The 24,003-nt window shown below is 36.6% G+C and overlaps 2 protein-coding genes across 5 annotated transcripts in view; both read left to right on the plus strand.

Annotated features, from left to right (window-relative positions):
• LOC139964242 (sodium- and chloride-dependent neutral and basic amino acid transporter B(0+)-like) overlaps positions 1–9,584 on the plus strand; it is a 45,646-nt gene extending 36,062 nt beyond the window's left edge. For both annotated transcript variants that reach the window (XM_071965695.1, XM_071965694.1), the window contains exons 6-13: positions 401–535; positions 684–787; positions 1,114–1,238; positions 3,240–3,352; positions 3,858–3,989; positions 4,952–5,167; positions 6,018–6,182; positions 7,634–9,584. In XM_071965695.1, the coding sequence (XP_071821796.1) occupies positions 401–535; positions 684–787; positions 1,114–1,238; positions 3,240–3,352; positions 3,858–3,989; positions 4,952–5,167; positions 6,018–6,182; positions 7,634–7,840 (1,197 nt within the window). In that variant the 3' untranslated portion in view covers positions 7,841–9,584. The remainder of the gene's footprint in view (positions 1–400; positions 536–683; positions 788–1,113; positions 1,239–3,239; positions 3,353–3,857; positions 3,990–4,951; positions 5,168–6,017; positions 6,183–7,633) is intronic.
• A 3,700-nt stretch (positions 9,585–13,284) lies between these two features.
• LOC139964244 (uncharacterized) overlaps positions 13,285–24,003 on the plus strand; it is a 74,686-nt gene continuing 63,967 nt past the window's right edge. For all 3 annotated transcript variants that reach the window (XM_071965699.1, XM_071965698.1, XM_071965697.1), the window contains exons 1-7: positions 13,285–13,920; positions 15,089–15,319; positions 16,897–17,127; positions 19,296–19,499; positions 20,919–21,179; positions 23,084–23,314; positions 23,741–23,968. In XM_071965699.1, coding sequence (XP_071821800.1) covers positions 13,848–13,920; positions 15,089–15,319; positions 16,897–17,127; positions 19,296–19,499; positions 20,919–21,179; positions 23,084–23,314; positions 23,741–23,968 — 1,459 coding nt within the window. In that variant the 5' untranslated portion in view covers positions 13,285–13,847. The remainder of the gene's footprint in view (positions 13,921–15,088; positions 15,320–16,896; positions 17,128–19,295; positions 19,500–20,918; positions 21,180–23,083; positions 23,315–23,740; positions 23,969–24,003) is intronic.

A 24,003-nucleotide genomic window follows, 5' to 3' on the forward strand; every position in this document is an offset into this window, starting at 1 on the left:
GAGGTGTACTTGTGATCCCTTGTTATTAGCAACTTTTCTTTGCCTTTTCTTGAGGTACATGTTGCCTTTGAGTTCTGCATTCACATTGCACCCACCATTTTTCTTCTTTTTATCTTACTTGCAGTGAAACCAAATATATATATACATATATGAATATATATATATATATATATATATATATATATATATATATATATATATACATATATATTCATATATATTCATATATATATATATATATATATATATATATATATATATATATTCATATATATATTTTATGTCTCAGTAACTTCTTTATCACTGAAACTAAAAATATGTAATTTTGCAATTTGCTAGGTCTAGCAATATGCATTGAATATTTATGTTTTTACATTAATTTTTATCTTCTTTTCCTTAGGTTGTTTACTTTACAGCCACCTTCCCGTATGTGGTTCTCTTCATCCTTCTCATTCGTGGTGTGACCTTGCCAGGAGCGATAAGAGGAATACGCTTCTACGTCATTCCCAAATTCGAGAGGCTCTCCGATCCTCAGGTAATCAGAATTATCTGTCATACTCTTTTGTGTTAACAAAAGTTAATATTTAAGTCCAGAAAATGTTGCAATAAAATGACACTATTTTAGTTTGCAGACAATAGTCGGTAACTTTATGAAGGTTTCCTATTTGCTCTTTATCGCCTAGGTGTGGCTTGACGCTGCTATCCAGATTTTCTACTCTCTAAGTGCTGCTGGGGGAGGTCTGACAACTCTTGCATCTTACAATAAATTCAAGAACAATGCTTATTTGTAAGTATATTTTGCTTCATTAGAATACAATGATTTACTCCATCCCTCTCATACACTCTCTATACTACATATGTACTCAAACTTTGGTAACATTTTAGCACCGCCCTCACGCCCCCCCCCCCATTTGATATGCTTCATCTGAAATAATACGATGTTTGCTGGTAATCTTAATTTTGGAAACAGCTTTGATTACTCATTATATACTCATATACTCCTCATATTCATGTATAACTGCTAAAGTAATGTATGTTGCTCCATTCATTTTCCTGTGTAGCTTGTGGTCACCATTGCATGTATCAATCGATTGTTTTCTCTCCGCTTCACAGTGATTCGTTGTTTGTAGCTATTGCCAACTGCTGTACGAGCGTTTTCGCCGGTTTTGTCATCTTCTCAGTCATTGGGTTTATGGCGGAAACGTTGGGTAAAGAAGTCGATGATGTAGTAGATCAAGGTAAAGTCATTTTTCATGATTAATTAAGCCAGGAAAGTATGATCACAGCAAGCTATTATCTTGCCATCTGTCATGTTCAACTCAAGTATGCAATGTATAAGAACACATGAATGATGAAGTAAAACTCATTGAATATAGTTTGAGTTATGTTTATTCGATTGGGTACCAAGTCTGACTCTTTTATACACACACACACACGCACACGAACACCCATACATAAATATATATATATATATATATATATATATATATATATATATATGCAGTATGTGTGAAACTAAGTAGAGATAAAATATAGGACAGTTCCTGGTCAATATCGTCCACAACAGGTGGTCAGTATATGTCAATGCAGGGGTCACTGCAGGAGCCCCTCACATCAAGTTGTCAGCATTAAAGAAGTGTAGTGACATGCATATGGTAGTATATAATAATACATGACGGATATCACAACATCACCTCTCAACTACGTTTGGCTCGTTCTTTGCATACATAATAATTATGACTTGTTTACAACCACCCAGTTGAGACAGTTTTTGGAATACTGAACTTGATTGTCCAGCTGGTAAAGACAGTGATTAATAGTGTGAATATCCTGTTTCTATTGGGTAGGGTTTGGAACTGTTTGTACCATAAGTGTGATTCATTTGAAGCATAATATGAGAGAATTAGTATAGACTGGTATTAGCAATTAGAATCAAATAAAGAGTAGGAACTGTTGATACTGTCATTAGGAGTGCTTTTAAGCATAATATGAGATAACAGTATAGAGTGGTATTAGCAATTAGAATCAAATAAAGAGTAGGAACTGTTGATACTGTCATTAGGAGTGCTTTTAAGCATAATATGAGATAACAGTATAGAGTGGTATTAGCAATTAGAATCAAATAAAGAGTAGGAACTGTTGATACTGTCATTAGGAGTGCTTTTAAGCATAATATGAGATAACAGTATAGAGTGGTATTAGCAATTAGAATCAAATAAAGAGTAGGAACTGTTGATACTGTCATTAGGAGTGCTTTTAAGCATAATATGAGATAACAGTATAGAGTGGTATTAGCAATTAGAATCAAATAAAGAGTAGGAACTGTTGATACTGTCGTTAGGAGTGCATTGAAGCATAATATGAGATAACAGTATAGAGTGGTATAATTAGCATTAGAATCAAGTAAAGAGTAGGAACTGTTGATACTGTCGTTAGGAGTGCATTGAAGCATAATATGAGATAACAGTATAGAGTGGTATTAGCATTAGAATCAAATAAAGAGTAGGAACTGTTGATACTGTCATTAGGAGTGCTTTGAAGCATAATATAAGAGATCAGTATAGACTGGTATTAGCATTAGAATCAAATAAAGAGTAGGAACTGTTGATACTGTCATTAGGAGTGCATTGAAGCATAATATGAGATAACAGTATAGAGTGGTATAATTAGCATTAGAATCAAGTAAAGAGTAGGAACTGTTGATACTGTCATAAGGAGTGCTTTGAAGCATAATATGAGTAGAACAGTATAGACTGGTATTAGCATTAGAATCAAATAAAGAGTAGAAACTGTTGATACTGTAAGTGTGAGTGCTTTGAAGAATAATATGAGAGAACAGTATAGAGTGGTATTAGCATTGAAAAAAAAAATTGTCACAATTGGCTGTTAAACGGAAATACACCGTAAATTAATTCAATTCTATCAGTTTCGCCAACTTCCCGCACCTTTCCAGGTAGTATAACTGCACACGACGTGGACTGTATGTCTCCCGATTTGAACTTGATAAAGAAAAGGTTAGCAGGCTGTTGGATCCAACCCCAGTGTGGGGAAGGGGGGAAGGGAGGGGAGGGGCTACTGGATAAATAGGGTTGTTAATTGGTTTAACCTAGAAAAATCATGTATTCCTCAGTTCACTGGTTCGAATTGGGTTCCAAACTTTCTATTCTATTCAAAGAGTCTGCAATGTGAACCTTGACCCCACTGTTCATACTCTTTTCCATACTTCTTTGCCTCCATAGGGTTTGGTCTTGCCTTTGTAGCCTACCCAGCAGCAGTGGCCCATATGCCGGGTACCGTCCTGTGGGCCATTCTGTTCTTCTTTATGTTGATCACATTGGGTTTGGACAGTCAGGTAAGAAGCTTTATCTCTCTCCCTCTTCTCACGCCCAGTGTCCATAGGCGTAGTAAGCGGGGGGGGGGGGGGGCTGCAGCCCCCCTAACCCAAAATTTTTGTGAAAATTCGGGCAAATATGCTGAGAATATTTCGGGTACAGACTGAAAGAAAATAATTTGCAATGTGTTTTTCAATGGTTAAACTGATATTATTATGATCATGATATTGTAACGACTTCCCCAATAATTGTAACCAATATGGAAGGGTAATAACACAGGATATGATTGTATGTTATTGGCATGCGATGTAAATAACCGATGCATGCCTATATGATATGCACCTTAACATATGTGCGCGCGAAAAATTTTGGTTATATTTTTCGGGCAAGTCGTTACAGCCCCCCCCCCAAATCAAATTGGGCTCCTATGCCAGTGTCTATAGGATATTTTGTAGAAGAAATATATAGTTCTACGTTTATCTTTATTTAGTATGTTTTACTTTTAATTTTTAATCATCTCAATAGTTTGCCATCATGGAAAACATCATAACAGCTCTGGTGGATCAATATCCAACTGTGTTACGACCCAAAAAGAAGTACTTGTTAGGAGGAATCTGCATAGTGATGTTCCTGTTGGGTCTTATCTGTGTCACCAGGGTAAGTAGCTACTCATCCAGTCTCACAAACAGTGAGAGGAGCTAAGGGTATTGGTCAGGTGGGGGCGAGACAATGGCGGAGCTAGGGGTATCGGTCAGGGGGGGGCGAGAATGGTCTATAGAGGGCGCTTTTGACACTATCTAAGTGGAGCGCCACTACAGGTTGGCGCGGAGCGCACAAAAATGTTTTGAGTAAAGATACTCCCTAGATCGCCGGAAATGACCCTTTCCGGGCCTTGCTAATTTGCAAATAAACGAAGAATAAATAGGTGTCATCGCCATTTTGTCAGAAAATTACACCCACAGAATATGACAAATGGCAATAGGTAGATGAGAGCGCAATAAAAAAGTCAATAATCGCGAATAAGTAAAAAGTGGTAAATTGATTAAAAGGGCACCAGCAGTCCATTTGAGTTGGTCAGAGGGGGGCATCCGCCCACCTGACTGTATTGACGCTCCGCCACTGCTCACAAACCAGAGAACTGGAAGACATTTGCCAGCTTCCTCCAGAGTCCAAATACCCATCCCCTTTGCGCCGAACAGCTCAGTCATCAGAGGGTCATCGTGGAGTGTGATGCTTTGATCCAGATCTAAACTAAAACTTTGATAGCAGTCAAGCTAATGAGCTATTCTTGCATAATGTTACTTCAAATGGTGCCGAAAAATTCACAAAATCCACTTGCTTTCAACTTGCTCCCGTTAGTAATTCACTGAGTGATTTTGCTGTCTCACTAGATGCTTTAATCCTGATCTGAAATAAACTTTGATCGCAGGCAGTCAAGGTCATAAGCTGTTGTTTAAATTCATTAACTCCACTTGTGTCAATTCCAATATGTAATTGACTGAGAGATTTTGCTAACTCACAGGATATGCCATCTTGTCTTTAACTGCCTCTGAAAGTAATGTTTGGTACTTTTCTGCAGTATCTTACTTTTTTTCCCCTTTTTTTTTGCCCGTCAACAGACTGGTGGATATTGGGTGTCGCTGTTAGATTCCTATGGAGCTAGCTTCACTTATTTAGTCTATGCTGTCTTGGAATGTGTCGGCATAGCTTGGATGTACGGGGCAAGGAGATTCGTCAATGACATTCGATGCATGGTTGGCGATAGATGGGTGGATGCTATGGTATTTTACTGGTGGCCATTGAACTGGTGCTGTATCACCCCAGGCCTCATGACGGTGAGTTAGGCTACTTATTATGTATTGAAACAACACGATAGGGAATAAAGAATATCATAATAACACCATAGGGAATGATGAATATTAAAATAACACCGTAGGGAATAATGAATATTAAAACATCACTATAGGGAATAATGAATATTAGAATAACACTATAGGAAATAATGAATATTAGAACCACACCATAGGGAATAATGAATATTATAAAAACAACACTATAGGGTATTATGAATATTAAAACACATCATAGGGAATAATGAATATTAGACAACACTATAGGGAATGATGAATATTAAAACAACACTATAGGGAATAATGAATATTTAAATTTCGGGGAAACTGAAAAGCAAATTGCTCATGACAGGCTTCACTACTGCTTTAACATCTTCAGCAAAGAGGTAATTTTAAATCAAGGACACTTGTTCCACCTCTATATCAACTGAGTTTGACATTTTGGACCACTTGAATTGTGATGTTTCCTCTAAAATTTAAATCCTCCCCGGTCACATGGTGTAGCTTTGCACCGAAACACATGGGGTAGCTTTGTACCCAACCGGTGTAAACTTGGTATTTTGCCAAAGGCAGACATTTTTCAAGTTCAACGATTTTGCTATTGTGGAAAAGAAAGTGGTCCACTTGAAGCGGATACCAGCTATCTTTTCTACGTCCCTAGAAACTGATCCCCCTGTAATTCACCTCCACACCTCGACGAAGGGATGAAAAATAAATTTAATTTTAAAGTTAACTGAATTCCCCCCCCCCCCCACTAATGTACTAAAATTACATTTATTTTTATTCTTAATAAACAAGTTCATGTATGACTTCATGATTATTCTTTCTCATACAGTTTGTTTTGATGTTCAACTTCTTTGACTGGTCCAACCCAGAGTACAACGGGCCGTATCCTACCTGGGCAAATGCTATCGGCTACTTAATGTTCATGCTTGCCCTCATTTGGATCCCTATCAATGCCGTTTACCAGTTTATCATCGCTGATGGTGATCTGTATCAGGTGACTATTTGAATTAAAACCCTTGGGGAGAGTATTTTCAACACAAATGTGGTTACACATTACCTGGGCTATTTAATAAGAATAATTAAAAAAAATTTAAGCATACTAAAGAAATGACATCTATTGAGATCATTGTAACCTCCTAAATTGTTTCTAGACATTGATTGTAAAGAGATACATTTAGACGATAAGATGTCGAAGTCAAATGAAATTGTAGCAGTAACATGCTTATAGAAAGATTGAACATGATTTTGTGACCATTGTTAGACTTTCTAACATAATTTGAGTCATAAATGATGGTTTCTAATCAGCTGGTTGCTTAAAATTGCAGTTTGTAAAGTTTGCTACAATTCAAAACACAGGAGCATGAAATATTTCAGTTAATGGGGAACTTCAAAGTTTCTATCGAGGGCACTGTTATATCGATCCTATAAAACGTGTTTGATCTTTATACTGTTTGCATGATCTCCAATGACATTGTCTATTTCAATCTATGTGCTAGTTTGTGACAATAACTTTCAATAGATCGCGTCTCAATAATTACGCGAATGAAATTGTATACATCATTAGTGATCAACTAGGAATCGCAAGTATAAGTCCAGCATATTTTTGGAGACTTCCGATACGATATCTATTTTGACGCTCAGAGCTTTGAACTCAGCTTAGCGAATGTGATTGGGAAGCCTTATGATTAGTTGACGATCTGACGTGCGTTAAGTTGCCATAGAAACGGTCGGCAACATTTCATTGCGTAAATGTTACGAGTGGTAAACAAAATGTGTAAGGACGTGAAGGTAGTTAATATCTCAAAGGCATTCTCAGTGACTTCAGATATTACAGCTTAGTCAAGTTTCGCAGAACTAGGTAGAGACATCTGTTGAATTAGGGGTATGGTTGGAGATCCATACCCATAATCACAACATCCAGAATGTCTGTTTCTCACAGTAAAACCGTAAGAGATTACACAGGTATGCTTTCATGTTTCTTTAGTAATAACATGAAAGATGCAAACTCTATATCAATTAATTTTTCTGATGAGATATCCTCAACCCCTCAACCAAGTATATTAGCTCACACAAGTTATTTGCAAAGAAGAGAGAAATATTAATAATCTGCAAGAAACTTGATTTTCAAAGATGTAATGCACTGTAGGAGTGTTAGCTCAGTCTAGGAGTGTTAGCTTAGGGGTTAACTCCGGTGCCTTTCAAACCCAAGTTTGAGTCACTCCAAGATTAATGTATGTAATAATCATGGACATTAAATATGAATCTAAGAGACTGACTTCGGTCAGCTTGCGGCTTTGATAAGTCAGTACTGTCTTCCTGCTTGCAGTAGGATCTAAAATACATACATACATAAATACATACACACATGCATACTGTGCACAGAATATTTCACCAGCTGTCCTTTGTGTTTCATTTTGACCAGCGGTTCTTTTTTCCTGTCAACAGCGCTGGAAGGCCATTGTAAACCCATCGGAGAATTGGGGTCCCGCATTGTCTGTGCATCGCTTGGAGGCGTACAAGGTCCATGTGAACCATGGGACCACCATGGGGGGCAGAATCGACATCGACGGCAGCGGAAGACAGGCGACTATACCCCCGGACTATTTCAGAGACCTGGATAACCCAGGTTACGATAACAATTCCAGGGTGTGAACTCAGCATATATATATATTTATTAACTCAGTCATAGAAGATGCATTTACAACAAGAGGGTCAGCTAGTTGTTGTCGTTGTTCCTATTTAAAGTCCAGTAACGACGAAAGCCACGCTCTGGGTTCGGCCGTTGTGCTTTCCTGCTTGGTGCTTTGACCCCTTGGTGAAGAAATTCAACTGTATATGAAGCGATGTAACCCCATTATGACATTTCCACCTCGTTAGAACCAGTTTTCATTCTCGAATAAGAGATAAGGTTTTAGCAGACTGCTCTGGATATGCTGTAACTTTCTAGGGTGGGCAATAATATGTCAATCAAAGCTGTTGGGGAGGAAAATCAAAACAACACATGTTCATAGGTGAAAAGTGAACATGTTTGTTAGGAAATCTTAAACATTAATCCCGATTTTCACAAAACCTAGTAAAATGAACCTTTATAGTCAAAAGTTTATATTTTAGGATGTTTCATATCATGTTTGTTTTATTGTAACAAAAGATGGAAAAGTTCTTTTATGCACTATAATCTAAATTGAGAGAAAACACTCGGAAAGGTATCATAGAGAGATAAATCCATGGCACGGCAATCACTTATCAAAAACATGAGAATTCTCAACCATATCTTTAACATCCATTCTATACTGAATGGCATCATGCACCCATTTTTTGGAAGGCCAAATGGTAGGGAGGGGATTGGGGGGGGGAGGTTGGGAGGGTTATTGAAGGGATGTTCCATTCCAATAAAGTGAATTGTTGATGTTTAACTTACTGTAAATAAAATGCAATTTCTGGTAAAAGATGACTGATTCTCATGATATGGGGAGTGTTTTATATATTTTATGATTCTCAGATTTATAACATGTAAAGAATATATAAGCATTCATCTTGAATCTGAGGTATATTCTTTTGACCTAGCAAAGTTGGTCATTTTATTTCAATTTAATTCAAGATTTTATTTCAATCTGTTGTTCAGTAACAAATAGATAGGATTACATATGAGTAATAAAGAATGATAATAAGCAGTTGGGCAAGTTAAGTCTTTACTTACAGACTGCCTTACTGTCTGTTTGGCCTTGGCATATAGGAATACTTTCACCTGTTAAATTGAGGCAATACTTGTAATTATGTCCATATTTTGTGAATATATTTCCATATAGTGCCCAGATAAATGACACAAGATATGGGATAATTATTTTTATATCCTCAAAGACAATTATCAGCATAGCAATAACCTTATATATATTTTTGCATGAAAATGTGTCATCTGCATTGTAAAATATTTTCAAGTTTGATTGTTTAAATGCTACCACCTATAAATATTTTACAGGTGTGATAAAAAAGCACATTCTTCATTGAAAATGTATGTACGTGTGTATGGATGTATATGTTCATCTGCGTGTGTGTATGTAAGTGTGTGTATGTACGTATGTAACGAAGATTCAATAGTTCACTTCCTGCTGCAAAAGTGTTCAATATACATAGAGCAGTTGACAAGCTTGTCAGTGATTTGTTGAAACACAGAAATCCTGAATATTTTGTACTGACTGAACTCATTTATGTTACACTTTTTTAATATTTGATTTGAATCACCTAGCCGCACAGTCAACCAGTTTTCTGTTATAGGACTTCTTTTTTTTACTCAGTGTTCTTTAACTATTGTGGTAGATAGACCTTAAAGATAAAGACTGAATTTTGTAAATATACTAATAATGGTAATAAAAAAAAGAAGAAAAAAAAAAGAAATGTAGCCTTTTTACTAATTTGTCTGGAATGTAATATTATAAAAATAGGTCAAATTGATAGTGCTGATTCTGCTCATTTTCCCTCCATCGTACTCCCCAATCCCCACTGACATTGATGAATGGGTTTATATTAGAATGCATTATTGGCTGAAAGGTTTAAGGTACAATGTGTTGTCATTGACAGATTCCCTCTGCCCACCCCATCCCCTTCTCCTAAACCTTGCCTAACTGCAGAACTACATGGAATGAACCTACAAGCCTTAAGCCCCCCTCCCCCCCCATCCCACTTTTTTTCATTCGTCCCAACCCCAGCCCAAGATTCTAATAGAAGTATCTGGGATTTTAAGGTGGATATGTAATGCCAGGGAACAAGCGTTTCTAACGAGATACAGGTATGTAGGAAAGAAATGATGAAAATTATACCGCAGTTGCGATGTTCATATATCTGTTATGCATGAGAAGTATTCCTAATACGACGAAGATCGAACTGACATGATTTCAAACCATTTAAGTTTAGTAACGCGCAGGCGTAGGAACTGATAATGTGGAAGAAATGTGCGCGCCGCCGCGCGCATGCTCTGATTATAGCAGGCTAGGGATATGAAAAGATTTTGTATAGCGTCTTCGTCGCTGTAACTTGTCACCTCAAATGTGGTCTCCTCGTAAGAGGCAAAGATTATGTTACTGCGCTATATAACATATTTCGTAAGCGAGACTGAAACAAAGACCTCTGTTTTTGTTCTCTGTTGAATGATAACTTGGGAAGAGCAGTGGCGTAGCCAGCATTCTATTGTTAGGGGGGGGGGCAAGATTTTTATTAAGGGTGGCAACCCCGTAAAGGTTGAGAGTAGGAATTACCAAGAAATATAGGTATTAATGGGCACCTTGTCTGCACAGATACACATCCAATGGTTAGGCTTAGCTAGGTCTATGTGAGATATGAAATTGAATATTATGATCTTCAATTCCATCGTTTCGAAATTCGCTATAGGGGCCTATGGTTTAACAAATAACAGTTTAGTTTAGTTTAGTAGAAAAAAGGATCAGGAGGGACACTTAAGTCCCCATCAAGGACCCTATAAAGAGAGGGAAAAAAACTGAAGACACAAACACTCAGACCCGATTACAATGCTTAAAGTGCTTGTCCAAAGCATTCTTAAACCCATTGACACTACTTGCAAGTACAACTTTCTCAGGCAAACTATTCCACTCATTCACAACCCTATTAGAAAAAAAGTTATGCCGAATATTAATCCTACTATGCGACTTTTGAAGTTTAAGACAATGACCTCTAGTACAACTACTGTTTGCAAACATGAAAAAGTCGGTAAAGGATAAATTGTCGAAACCATACACAATCTTGAAAACCTGGATCAAGTCCCCACGTAACCTCCGAAGCTCCAGTGTGGTGAGATTCAACAGTTGTAACCGCCTATAATAAGGAACCCTCTTTAAGGAACTAATCATCCTAGTAGCCCTCCTCTGGACCTTTTCAAGTACTTCCTTATCCTTAGCAAAATAAGGGTTCCAAGCCTGCACAGCATACTCCAGATGAGGCCTAACCAACTGCTTATAAAGCCTAACTACGATGTCCTCTTTCAGAAAACTGAAGTTCCTCTTGATCATACCTAAAACCCTATTACCTCTTTTAGCAGCTTCAAGACAATGTTTGGAAGGTTGCAGAGACGAGTCAATGTAGATACCTAGGTCTCTTTCAACAGAGACCTCCTGTAACTCCACACCATTTAGATTGTATGTAAACTTTTGGTTACTACTACCAATGTGCATTACCTTACATTTATCAGTTATCCTGCAGTAATGCAGCGTGTGTAAATGAATAAATAATTCCGCACATTATGAAAAGGATATAATACATAAATTAGCTACTCAAATCCAATACATGCACAGATTTCCACACGAACAGTTTCACTAGGCCTTTTGGGCCTATACGTGCAGTGAAAATTCTCCATGAGTGGCATCATTGGTCGCTGAAAATGCACATGGGTTGCTAGCGCTAGTTAATAATGGTTATACAACCGGCCAAATTATTGGCGCTTATTCTGTAGGACGATTTTGATCAACGGTCTCCGTATGTGGGTATGATGAAGGCTCAAAATGTGTAATATCTCGGTCTGATTACCAAGTTCTGACAATGGGGGGGGGGGGGGGGGGGGAAGACTGTAGCACAAAGCAAATTGGGGGGGGGGGCATTTGCCCCCTGGTCCCCTCTGGTAGCTACGCCACTGGGGAAGAGTATCATACCGTAATCATAAAATAATAATAATAATAATAACCAAAAATAGTCTATACTGTCCTTGAGCGTAGGCAATTGGTAATATTTGAACCCAAGGTGATATGTGAATAACAGTATTGAAGTCGAGATAATTACGTCCAAATAAAAAGTTGAGACAACACTACTAGGCTACATAGATATGGGACTATGCGCAGTGTGCGAAATGGTGGAGTTGAAATTTGGAGACAGAATAGTCGAGAATATAGTCAAAATATTGAAATTTAATAGTCGAACTTTTTAGATAAAACATTTTCGAAATAATTTCTTTTGTACGAAACAAATCAAGAAAAATGCGACACTGTGAGATGACAAAAAAACAAAACATATACGTATAACAAGTTGACATTTCGAGAAAAAAGGTGAAAATATAGTCCAAACTCTCTGAGGTAAAAGCGATAAAACAGTAGACATTTTGAGACGAAATGTTAAGTTGAAATTTTCTATGTCCCATCTGGGCAACCGTAGCATCAACAAAAGTATAATTCGCTCGGCGAAACTGCCCACACTGGTCACGGGTTTTCAGTGGCAAACATGGGGGGGGGGGCCGAGGTCGGGGAGTACCCACAGAAAGTTTAAAGGACGAAGTAACGGCCACGGCAAGGAAAATTGGCAAAACAAAACTAAATAGCTGTGATACCTTTGATACTAACTGGCTTATTATTTTTAGAGCATGGTGTGATCTGCTTCTCAGAAAAATTTCCCTCATTAGCCATACAATTGAAGGCAAAAAACGAAATTCTCTGAACAAGTTAAACTTTGATTCAGGGATTGACACTTTAGTTGATTGTCGTCTGTAATAATAATAATAATAATAGGCTAATAATAATTATAAAAAATAACTTCTCCATTGGGATCAATATATAGATGTGCAGTACCTGGGTATGCCTACTACCAACACGTGCTTTTACGTATTGTTATTGTTTATTATCGTTTATATATAAAGATCCGTGTCTCCTTTCTTGCCTCGAATTCTCTTCCAAATGGCTTGCATTTATAAACCACGCAAGCAAATTCGCAAACACATTTAGTTAAAATGATAGCACCAGTTTGCATATATGCCCCCTTACCAAAACTAAATTTTCTCAAAGGTGAAGGAGACCCCGACTTTTAAAATGGGGACAAAACTAAGCGTTTGACTAAACAGCCCCCCCCCCTTTCATTCCCAACACTTCAAAATGGGGTCCGCCGGTAATAAAACAGAAAATATAATACAAAACAGTAGTAGGTTTTGCAATATTTGAACAAAACTATTAATAACAACAAAAGTCTCTTTTCGCGTTCCATGACATTATTCTCAAATAGGTCACCTGTTGAGAGTGAAAGTGAAGTGTTTTGTCGTCTGCACTGACCTTTTTGTGTAGTACTAGACTGTGCGTGTCGTGAATTTGCGTCCTTACGCGACCTTGGTAAGTTGGTGTTCCAAAAAGAGAAGAGTGCGCGCGACGTACGCGTAAAACGTGTAGAAATGCACCAAAAAGCTAGAGTGGTTGCCTATCTTGGAACATAAGACGAGGATGGAGTTACTCCACGAGTTTTGGATCTTTTGAAAACAGCTAAATTAGTTTTCTCTTTAAATTTTAAGTGCCCTTTCATTATTTACAGCAAACAAACTACATTTGCTAAGTTGTGAAAAAGTATCTGGTTGCCTTTACATAATCATTCATAGCCCAACTAATGCTTGCCTAACGTTAGACACTAAGTCAGGGCCTAGTCTAGGCCTTATATTATTACCAATATGGAGGCAAAAGCCAGCAGCTCGGTGAAACCTTATATCAGTATCAGATTTTGGAACCCAAGTTGCTAACGATTTCGATAACAGCAATATCTTTCATCCTCTAAGGCATTTGCTGATATAAAATGGTTACAATTTAGGCTAGTATAGAATAGACACTAGGCTCATACCAGCAGGCTATTTTGGTGCCAAATTCTGTCAGTTGTCAGAAATGCTGTCCCATCTAGTGATAAAGCTGCTAAGATGAAACTGGATATCACTTTGATTGTGCTGGAACTTTGCATAGCATGCTGTACCAATGAAGTGATATCTCAGGGTAAGTCATAAGAAAGCATCATGTCTGCTTGTTAAGCTAAATGCTGAATGATGAAATAGTCATGAGGCTACCTTTAGTTTACCATGATAAATTGATGAAGGTGGAATTAATGTCAATGAAAACTTGGAGCAAAACATGACAAATCTTAATCTTTACCCGATCATCATGTTTAGTTTTCCCAATATAACAACCAGATGAGCCCCATTTTTGATGATCATGTAATACTGACTTTCCAGTATTAATTGCCTAATTTCTTTAATTAGACTAGCTAAAGCCTAGTTGTGAAACTGGAAGAATTGTTCAAGAAAGTCTTGAGACTTGTCAATGTAGACTAATCATAGAAGATAGATTGGGCCTTGACAACACTAAAATTGGTACTTTTAGTTTACAAGCATTGAAGACTCGCCCCAAACCGCCTGCGGCCATCTGAAAAAGTTACTTTCTGTTGCTTGCAAGTGACATTATGTTCGTGTCGCTACAAAATGCAGACTAATGAAACGTGATATCTTGTTATCTTTAGCTGGACCTGAGATGTCCATCGCTGTATCGTTTATACACTATGCTAAGTTTTATTAGTATGTTAGCCATTACACTGTTGGTAGCAAGCTGTTTGTGTATTTTCTGGGAACGATGGTGGTGTCTAACACTTCTGTTACACCTCATTCGAAACTAGGTCAGATTACCGGCATAAGACGTTCCTTTTTGCGCGAGTCTTCACACCCCTTTAAATAATATTCAGGTCTTTTATGGTAATGTCACTTTTGTTAGTGAAAGTGCATTTGTCACTAAGTTAACAACATATTCCAATGCTATTGTGGTAGTTTTGTCAGTTTTGTTTTGTTTGTGACATATATGAATTTCAAAGCAGTGATTGACTCGAGGTAGAAATCCATTCAGGTCATTGGTTTAACTATGTCCAGTTTAACTATGGACATAGCAAATTTTTAATAGTTTTCAGGTCCTCTGAGAGGACCATATTTTGTTTGGATGACCAGAATCAAAGGATGATATGTTGTTTACATCACATTCAGATTGCATGGTAACTAAATACCCTCAAGTAGGTAGAATTGTAAATATTTTTTTAAAAAATTGCTCTTCTCTGGCAATATGCATAATGTGAACATGTTGGTCAATTTTCAACTTGTCTTTACTTTGTTGTATCATTTAGATATCTGCCCATTAGTAGCAATAGATGGTCTCACGGTTCAGACGAGCTCATCCTATGTGGCTTCAAGCACTCCCTTCAACATTACAATCTCTGTTGTGGATGGAACTCCTGAACTTTTTGTAATCTCAATCTCAGAGCAAGGCGATCCTGTGGATGAGATCATAGTGGAAAGAAGTAATCTGTGTGAAACATTCAGGCCCACCCAGATAGAAATTGTTCTTCAAGAAAGAGGTGCATTACAATTTTAAAATAAATAAATGACTTTCTATGGTGATGAGTAGAATTCAATACTATGTAAAAGATTAGACTACTGTACAGTATTGTAATGTAGTACAGTACTGTAGTACAGTATTGTACAGTACTGTACAGTTCTGTACTGTACTACAGTACTGTAATACATTACAGTACTGTACAGTAGCCTACATTTCTGTACAATACAGTACAGTACACTTCTGTACAGTTTTGTAATGTACAGTTTTGTACAGTTTTGTAATGTAGTACAAGTACTGTACAATACAGCATTTTACTGTACAGTACTGTACAGTTCTGTACAGTACTGTACATAACTGTACTGTACTGTACGTACTACAGTACTGTAATACATTTACAATACTGTACAGTAGCCTACATTTCTGTACAGTACAGTACAGTACACTTCTGTACAGTTTTGTAATGTACAGTTTTGTACAGTTTTGTAATGTAGTACAAGTACTGTACAATACAGCATTTTACTGTACAGTACTGTACAGTACTGTACATAACTGTACTGTACTGTACGTACTACAGTACTGTAATACATTTACAATACTGTACAGTAGCCTACATTTCTGTACAATACAGTACAGTACACTTCTGTACAGTTTTGTAATGTAGTACAAGTACTGTACAGTACAGCATTGTACTGTACAGTACTGTACAGTTCTGTACAGTACTGTACTGTACTGTACTACAGTACTGTAATACATTACAATACTGTACAGTAGCCTACATTTCTGTACAGTACAGTACAGTACACTTCTGTACAGTTTTGTAATGTACAGTTTTGTACAGTTTTGTAATGTAGTACCAGTACTGTACAGTACAGTTATGTACAGTACTGTCATGTAGTACAGTACAGTAAAGTACTGTTCTGTACAGAGCTGTAAAGTACAGTTCTGTACTGTACTGCCATGTAGTACAGTTCTGTACAGTTATGTAATGTAGCTTGTTAATAGAAAGGAGAAACAGATCATTTTAAATACAGTCCTGAAGCTATTTCTGCAATACCATACATTCACTTTAAGTAGGCTTCTTATGTTTTTTTCCTATCAATGTTGATTTCGTTTTAACAAACACATTCACAGACATTGTCATGAACTTTTGATTTACAAGACTTTTGCACATAGACAGAGTAAATCTAATTATTTCTAATAAGTTCTCTGTTTTATTTGAAGGCGTATCAGTCAATACTGGATCATAAGTTCCTATATTTTAAAAGAAGAAGAGAAAGGTTGGGCAGGGGTGAGTGTGAGTAGAAAAGAAATGGATTACAAGAGGGATTTTAGATCCTCTGTAATATGTACTTAATATATATGAAGTTACTTTGCAGTCAATTATTTCTCAGTATTTTTCTCTCAAAAAGAGAGACATATAAAAACCTGTTAGGAAACTGCTAGCCCTAAGTCTATATAATAGCCGATGTAGGTAAAATGTGTAGAAAAAAGTCTTTCTCTGAAGAAGAAGATCTTGTTAAGATCAAACATACCCCCAAGGTTTTACCTTTTCAAGTGATTGAGATCAACTTTCTTTTCTTGTCATTTTTATATTAGGTGAATACAAAATAGCAGTCTCTGGGTCAAACGACATCTCATCAGACTATGCAGAGGTGGAAGTCACAGCCCAGAATCCAATCACAGGTCTGGAGATTTTCCCAACAGCTATTGTACGTGTTCTTCACTATCCTGTTACATTCAATTTCAATTTCCTGGTCTATCCAGAGTCTCCAAGGCCAAGCAACCTGGTCTCTGTCTTGACGGCAGACCTGATTACCAATTTTAGAGGTGAGCTAGTTTACTACTATTTGAGTACTAAAAATTAATTGATGTTTAACATAATAACAAAGTCAAATATTTAAAGAAAGAAAAAAGTATGTATGTTAATGAGGACTTATGAATGAAGCATACTTTTTATAAGACATTCACCCAAGTTACAGCCTGGCCATGAAAGCCAAATGAGAAGTTATGAAATGAAGCTTACTCTATAAGACTTTAACCCAAGTTACAGCCTGGCCATGAAAGCCAAATGAGAACTTATGAAATGAAGCTTACTCTATAAGACTTAAACCCAAGATACAGCCTGGCCATGAAAGCCAAATGAGAACTTATGAAATGAAGCATGCACATTGATACTTGCCTCCTAACTTCTGTTCTGTTGTATGGAATACAAACTGTTACAATTTATGCACATTGCTGTGATGAGTGCATTTTGATATTATCGTTGATGTCATACATGGACTATTTCAACAAATGCTCTCATATTTCTGCTAGTTCAAAGCATTATTACATCATCTTGGGAAAAAAAAATTCAAGTGTGTGTCGGAATTTTAGTTTATGTTGGTTATATATGAACATGTTGTATTAAATGGAGTGGAGCCTGAAGGGACCATCGTTATCCAATCAGTGAAAAACAAAATAAAATAAAACTGTTAGCAAAACTGCTTATCCACTAGAGAGCCTGTGTAGGAGAATGTGTAAAAGTAAGTTGGCATGACGTTTCGATCCTAGCAGGATCTTCTTCAAAGGCTAAATGACAAGTAACGTACAGTAACAGAAGGGACAAAAACATGCACAAAATGCAGACAAGTTAATGAGCATGGTGAACACACAGAGATAGATGTAAGGGGATTAGTAGACAAGGGATGGAGAGAAGAAAGAAAGAAACCAACAGGGGAAGAGGAGAGGTAGGAGATAAACAGTGGAGGGACAAAGAGAGGATTAAAGGAACAGGGTAGGGAATAAACTGGAGACGGACAAAGACAGAAAGGTGTGGAGAAAAAAGGGTGGAAGAGAGCTATGAGAAGAGGAGTGATGGGGGGGACAAGGGGAGAAGGAGGGGGGACAGAAGAAAAGTTAGTCAGTGAAAAACAATACAGACAAAGATGTATTTAAAGTCCTTTCCTGGTTGTTCTGACTGGTTGAATTTTCCCCATACATTAAAGTCTCAATGTGTGGTTTTACAAAATACGGCAATCAAATCTCTCTGTTTTGTTTACCTGTGTGCTAGCCAGTGTTAGGTCCATTCTCTTGAATAGTACGGCCTTACCAATGTAGCTTGCAAAATTGTGTCATTTCCTTCCAATGCAATGAATAAACAGGTGTTTTCAGACGTTTCCTCCGTAAAATTGGGCCAAAAAAGTGGACGATACGGGTATATATAGGTTACATTTGTGTAATGAACATGCTGGTATGGGCGATCGCAGTGATTTTACGGTAAATTGTACACGCCTGAAGGGCAACAGAAAATATATTTCTTTCTTTCGATTGCGACAGCTTTTCTCCATGAAACCCACCTGGTCAGAGTGCATTTAGAATAGGAAATATTGAACCTGCTTCGGAAGTTTGTTTGCCAAAGTTCATCATCATCAAACACACATTGAGACTTTAAGTAGCTGTTGAATTAGACAAATACATGTCTCAGTGGGGCAAGATCCTTTGAGGTTGGCAGAAGTGCCGGCATTGTTGATATCTGGGCATCGGTGACCATTAATAAAGTTTCTAACATATTTTGGGGGCAATGATGACCTTGAAGAAGCTTTATCCACCTGTACTGTAGGTATCTTCGGCTGCAGTGATCTCCATCATTAATGCTGCTGCATTTTGGAGTCTCATGCAATATATATAATCAGAACAGGCTTTAAAGTAGTTTAAATTAGTGGTGATCAGATACGTATATTCGTATGTTGTACAGCAATAACACTGATGGTACAGTAGATGTTGTCACTAACATTTTGGAAGAAAACTAAAGTGTTCTGGTTTTTATATTAGAATAATTTTTCGCCCGTATCGAATGGTACAATGATATTCTTGCTAATTCTATCCAAACATGTATTGCAGGTTGCAGGAACCATAGTATTTAATTGGAGCCTCCAATAACTGCATGCTGCCTAGAATGTCATCGTGTAATTATTCCCTGATTGTCATGCTAAATTCAAGTTCTCTGGCTTTTACAGTATTCAGGCAACGCAGTAATTGGGATATCAACTGGCCCAGGTCTGATACAATACCTTGGTCTGTTACTTGGAATGAGGACGAAGCACCACCTGGCTTGTATACGGCAAACATAACATTTTATAACCAAATCAGTGAATGTTCATCTTCTACTCAAGTTCAGATAGTTCAAGATCTGTATAATGTTACAGTGAGAAGTTCTTCTGGTGAGTTTACAGACAGACAGATAATGAGTAGAAATTGTCTGTGTTTTGTTTAGAATATTTCAATCATTAATTCCCAAATGGAAAATTATATTTCTCCGAAAGAGTTGCGTGTGATTAACTTTTAACAACACATACTATTAACAGACTAAGACTAAGAGTACCATTCTAATGTATCAGGTTTCCAAGATGATCAACAAGATTGCAAAGCCAAATTTAAGTATTTAAAAAACATGCCATGATGCCATCACACAGACCACCTTCTGTGATCCACTTGCTGGAGTAATTGGCTTAAGGTCTAGGTCAATCAATTAACCATATCTCAAGTTGTGACAAGATAAAATTGAGATGGGGTTTCAATAGGGGATGCCCTGGATTTCAAATCTGTCCGAATTTTCAGTGATTTTTCGAATCTGGTTTCCAGTCAGATTTTTCTCTACATTTGGCCAGATTATCCTGATTTAAAAGTAACCCACAATCAGACATGAGCTTTTTCTGCGAATTCGTGGAATATCAGTGATTTCTCTTCTACCTCGGGGACAAAAACTTTTAGCCTAACACACTGTAGCATACTCAAACTGGAGCCTTTACCGCAATTTTTGCAACGTTCCATGATTTTTTTTTTACCTCAGGCTCATCCCTGCACAATGGGTCATAAGTATAGAAATCAGCTTTTGAATTTTTCCCTTTTTTTGGTAATTAGTATTTTCTAAGCTAACTTAGGGAAACCCTAAAATTACATCTGAGCCCCCATAGTAGCAGAGAAATAACTCGCACGCCTGCTTTGCACCACTACAGTATTTGTTCCTCTCATGAGCTATCACATAGTTCCTGCCTGTTATAAAGCCTAACCTGTATTACAGTATAATAGGAATTTGCAGCCTTCACTAAAATCCTACTGAACTGCTTTTCAAATATGGCCTTATTTCCTAGTTGCATAATTTAATGGTTCTAGATGAAAATAACATTCGAAAGATATTCCCTTACTATATCCACAAGTTAAATTTTGTTGTAAAAAATGTTATTATCCCAATTAACACAGACTTAAATAATAAAAATGTCATTCCACCTCTCCTAATGAAATAAATATAATTTTGAAAGGAAATTTAGATAGTCACTTATAGGTCTCATAAAAAGAGCAACTTTTTTTTTATGACCAGATTTGGGGGGGCGAGGAGGGTAGGGGAGAAAGATGCATTTGATCTATTAAAGTTTGTCTGTCCGTCTGTCTGTCTATCTGTTTGTCTGTCTATCTATGTCAACGTAGCGGATTTATAACATTTAATATAACAATGCAGTGTGTGTATTTCTCCACACAGTATCCACTGAACCACCCCTGCTCAAGTTGCTTTGAATCTGTCAGTAAACGATCTCAATCCTAGTCTCCATTACATTTATCTTTTAATGTCTGATCTCTCTTAGGGTCAAACGATGGATCTCCAGGAAGTCAGATCTATAACCCAGATGAAGAAATACACTTTCAGTGCTATGTTGAAAAAGGAGACATTGAGTGGGTGACATGGAGGTTGCCATCTCAAACCACTTTCAATACCACTTCTTGTAGTTTCAATCACACCTTTCCATACCCATGCAGTAATACAGTCCTGGTCACAGTTCATAACCAACTTTCATCTGCTACCGGCCAGATAACAGTAGTGACTCTTGAACCAGGAACACCAACAGGTTTGTCAGAGATGGGCAACTTTAGTTTCTCACCTGAAAGTTTCAATAATCCCAAAGATTGCAAACAGAAAAGTAAAGTTTTTTTTTTTTTTAATTCTGAAATTGTTTGTGCTGTAAAACATCTTCTGATGTAGGAAATGCAAAAGCTTGGAAGCATTTGAATATCAATGTTATGAAAGACGTCTAGTTCAGTTTATGGGTGGACCTTTTATCTGGAATACAGCAAATGTTGGGATTTAATCGTTAATATTTCTATACTCATATGACTTCTGCAAATGTATGTACTGTAATTTTAAAGTATTATTGAAGCTTCAAAAACACAACACAATTGTAAAAATATGTTCTTCATCTCCATCTCTACAGCAGATTCTGTCCTTGAGATACAACATTTTGAAATAAATTCATTTATCTGCTGAATTCTTTCCAACAATTTGTATTTATAATCTCATACCAAACACGAAATTGACAAAGTCTTAAAAGTCCACAAAGATACAAGGCAGCAAAAAGCGAAACAAGCGTTTCCCCCTGGATCTGTTTTAATGACCAGTAAAAAAGACTTTTACTAGGAGAGTGTAATTCAGGAGATGCACTTATATGGTTGCAACAGCTGTTGGATTTGTTTGTTATATAAGTAAGGCTGATGTGGTACGAATGGCAAAGCGGAGCTGCTGCACACGAGAGATACGATCACTGGATGTCATGCCAGAATCAAATGTGTAACCAAGTTGCGAATTGTGGATGCATCAGTTATATCTGAAGGGCCAACACTAAAGTCAGAAGACTGTGACTTTATCGCACTGTTTAGTTGGGAGTCAAAATGATCAAATTCAAGGCCTTTGAGATCATTTTCAGTATAAAATAGCTTTGAGACATCCTAATACCAGTAATTAGTCAATGCGAGATTAAAAGGCTAGATAAACTAGCACTGATCAGAACTTTGATCTTTTTTTTTTTTTTTTCCATCTCATTTATTCAAAAGTATCATAACATATGGTACACACTTGTTTAAATTATTATTACAATTTTTACATTATTTACAATTCTGATTACTACATTGTTATGTCAGCTCAATGTTACAAAGGAACTATTTACAAAATGAGAAAAATGTTTCCGAACTGAGTATTTTCCCCCCTCGCTTCTTTTATAAATATATGTGAACATATAAATACCAGTACACATACATAAATACATAGATATACACATATATGTACATTCATACCTAAATATATATACATTCAAATATATGTATATATACATGCATACACAAATATTAATATGTTACATATTATTATAATAATTATTATTATTATGTTTATTATTATTTTTATTATAATTATTAAATATTTATAAGTTTTAATATTATTATTATTATAACTATTAGTATTAGTATTATTAAATAACATAGGTTATACATATATACAATTATAATCAAATAATAAGCAAAATGTAACTTGTGTTAAACAGATATTCTAAAAGTGGTCATATTAGTAGCATATCTAGCAAATTTGTTATTAATGAGTAACCACTTTATAACTTTAAGTGTATAGCATCATGTGAAAGAAGATATGTGTTGACATCGGGATTTGCGTCATGTAAGTCTTTTTTTTTTTTTTTTTTTCTTCAACCATATTAGATTTGTATCTTTCTCATAAAAGCAAGTACATTACATGTCTTGTATATCGTTGAGATACATAGGTAGGTTTCCATATATAATTGTGGAATCATATGTAAATATGATCAGAACTTTGATCAGTAAGAAGAAATTGTTTTTGGTAAACAAATCTGGGAGTCGTCTGGGTATATTGCCGACCATGTTTCTGAATTCTACTAATCTTTAAGCAGTAATAAAGCCCTGCAGTAAGAGTTGAACTCACTGAGTATTTTCCCCCATCTTCTTGATGAAGGTCTTTGCTCAACGAAATCCATAAGCAACTTCTCAGCAAGCATGGACTCAGCCTTCCACAGATCAGGCGATCCTTTCAACTTAACCATGTCTTTGGATGAAGGGGCTCCAGTGACATATGTTATTCGCATATGGAAGGATGGCGTCCTAGTAAATATAACTACTGTGGAAAGGAATGATTCCTGTGTCACTTACGTTGAGACTGTGGTCGTTCTTGTTATTATGGATCCAGGTATGTCTGTAGGCAGACTTTATAAAGTTGCTCAGACGTAGTCTGACCGTAGTATCACATGCTTAACTTGCACACATTTATAACTATGTTAATATTCAGTGTTTGTTAATTATGTAATATTTAAATCTAACAAAGAAAATTTATAAGAATAAAAAAAAGCAACATCTACATGTGAGAATCAAATGGAAATTTGGGATATTTATACATTATTTCCATATACTGTAGTTCCATATGTGCATTTGCATATTCTTTTATGCATATATGCATGTTTGAAAATTCTACATAACCCTGCAAATAAGCTTCAGAAATCCACAATGTTTCTTTAATGGGTATTGCAGGATTTCCCAGCAGTTATCTGGTTCATCTTGTGAATACCAAATCAACCATTTCTAAGTTGTCATTTTTTCTGATATATCTTGATGTTAGGTCAGTATTCGATGAGTGTCTGTGCATCGAATAAGGAATCAACCAGTGGCGTCCAGATTGAGGTAAATGTCCAGAACCCGTTGGAAGAGTTCTATCTGTATGAACCACCTGTAATTTACGTCACAGGAGATTACGTTGATGTCTACCTTGATTACGAAATGGGACCACCATCTCCGATTCCAACGAGCCTGTACAGGAGAACCGAGAGCGACTTAGACAATTACGAAAGTAAAGTATTTAACAATGGCAGTCATTTTCAAAGA

The sequence above is a fragment of the Apostichopus japonicus genome, chromosome 22 (assembly GCF_037975245.1).
Source record: "Apostichopus japonicus isolate 1M-3 chromosome 22, ASM3797524v1, whole genome shotgun sequence".
Lineage (NCBI taxonomy): Eukaryota > Metazoa > Echinodermata > Holothuroidea > Aspidochirotida > Stichopodidae > Apostichopus > Apostichopus japonicus.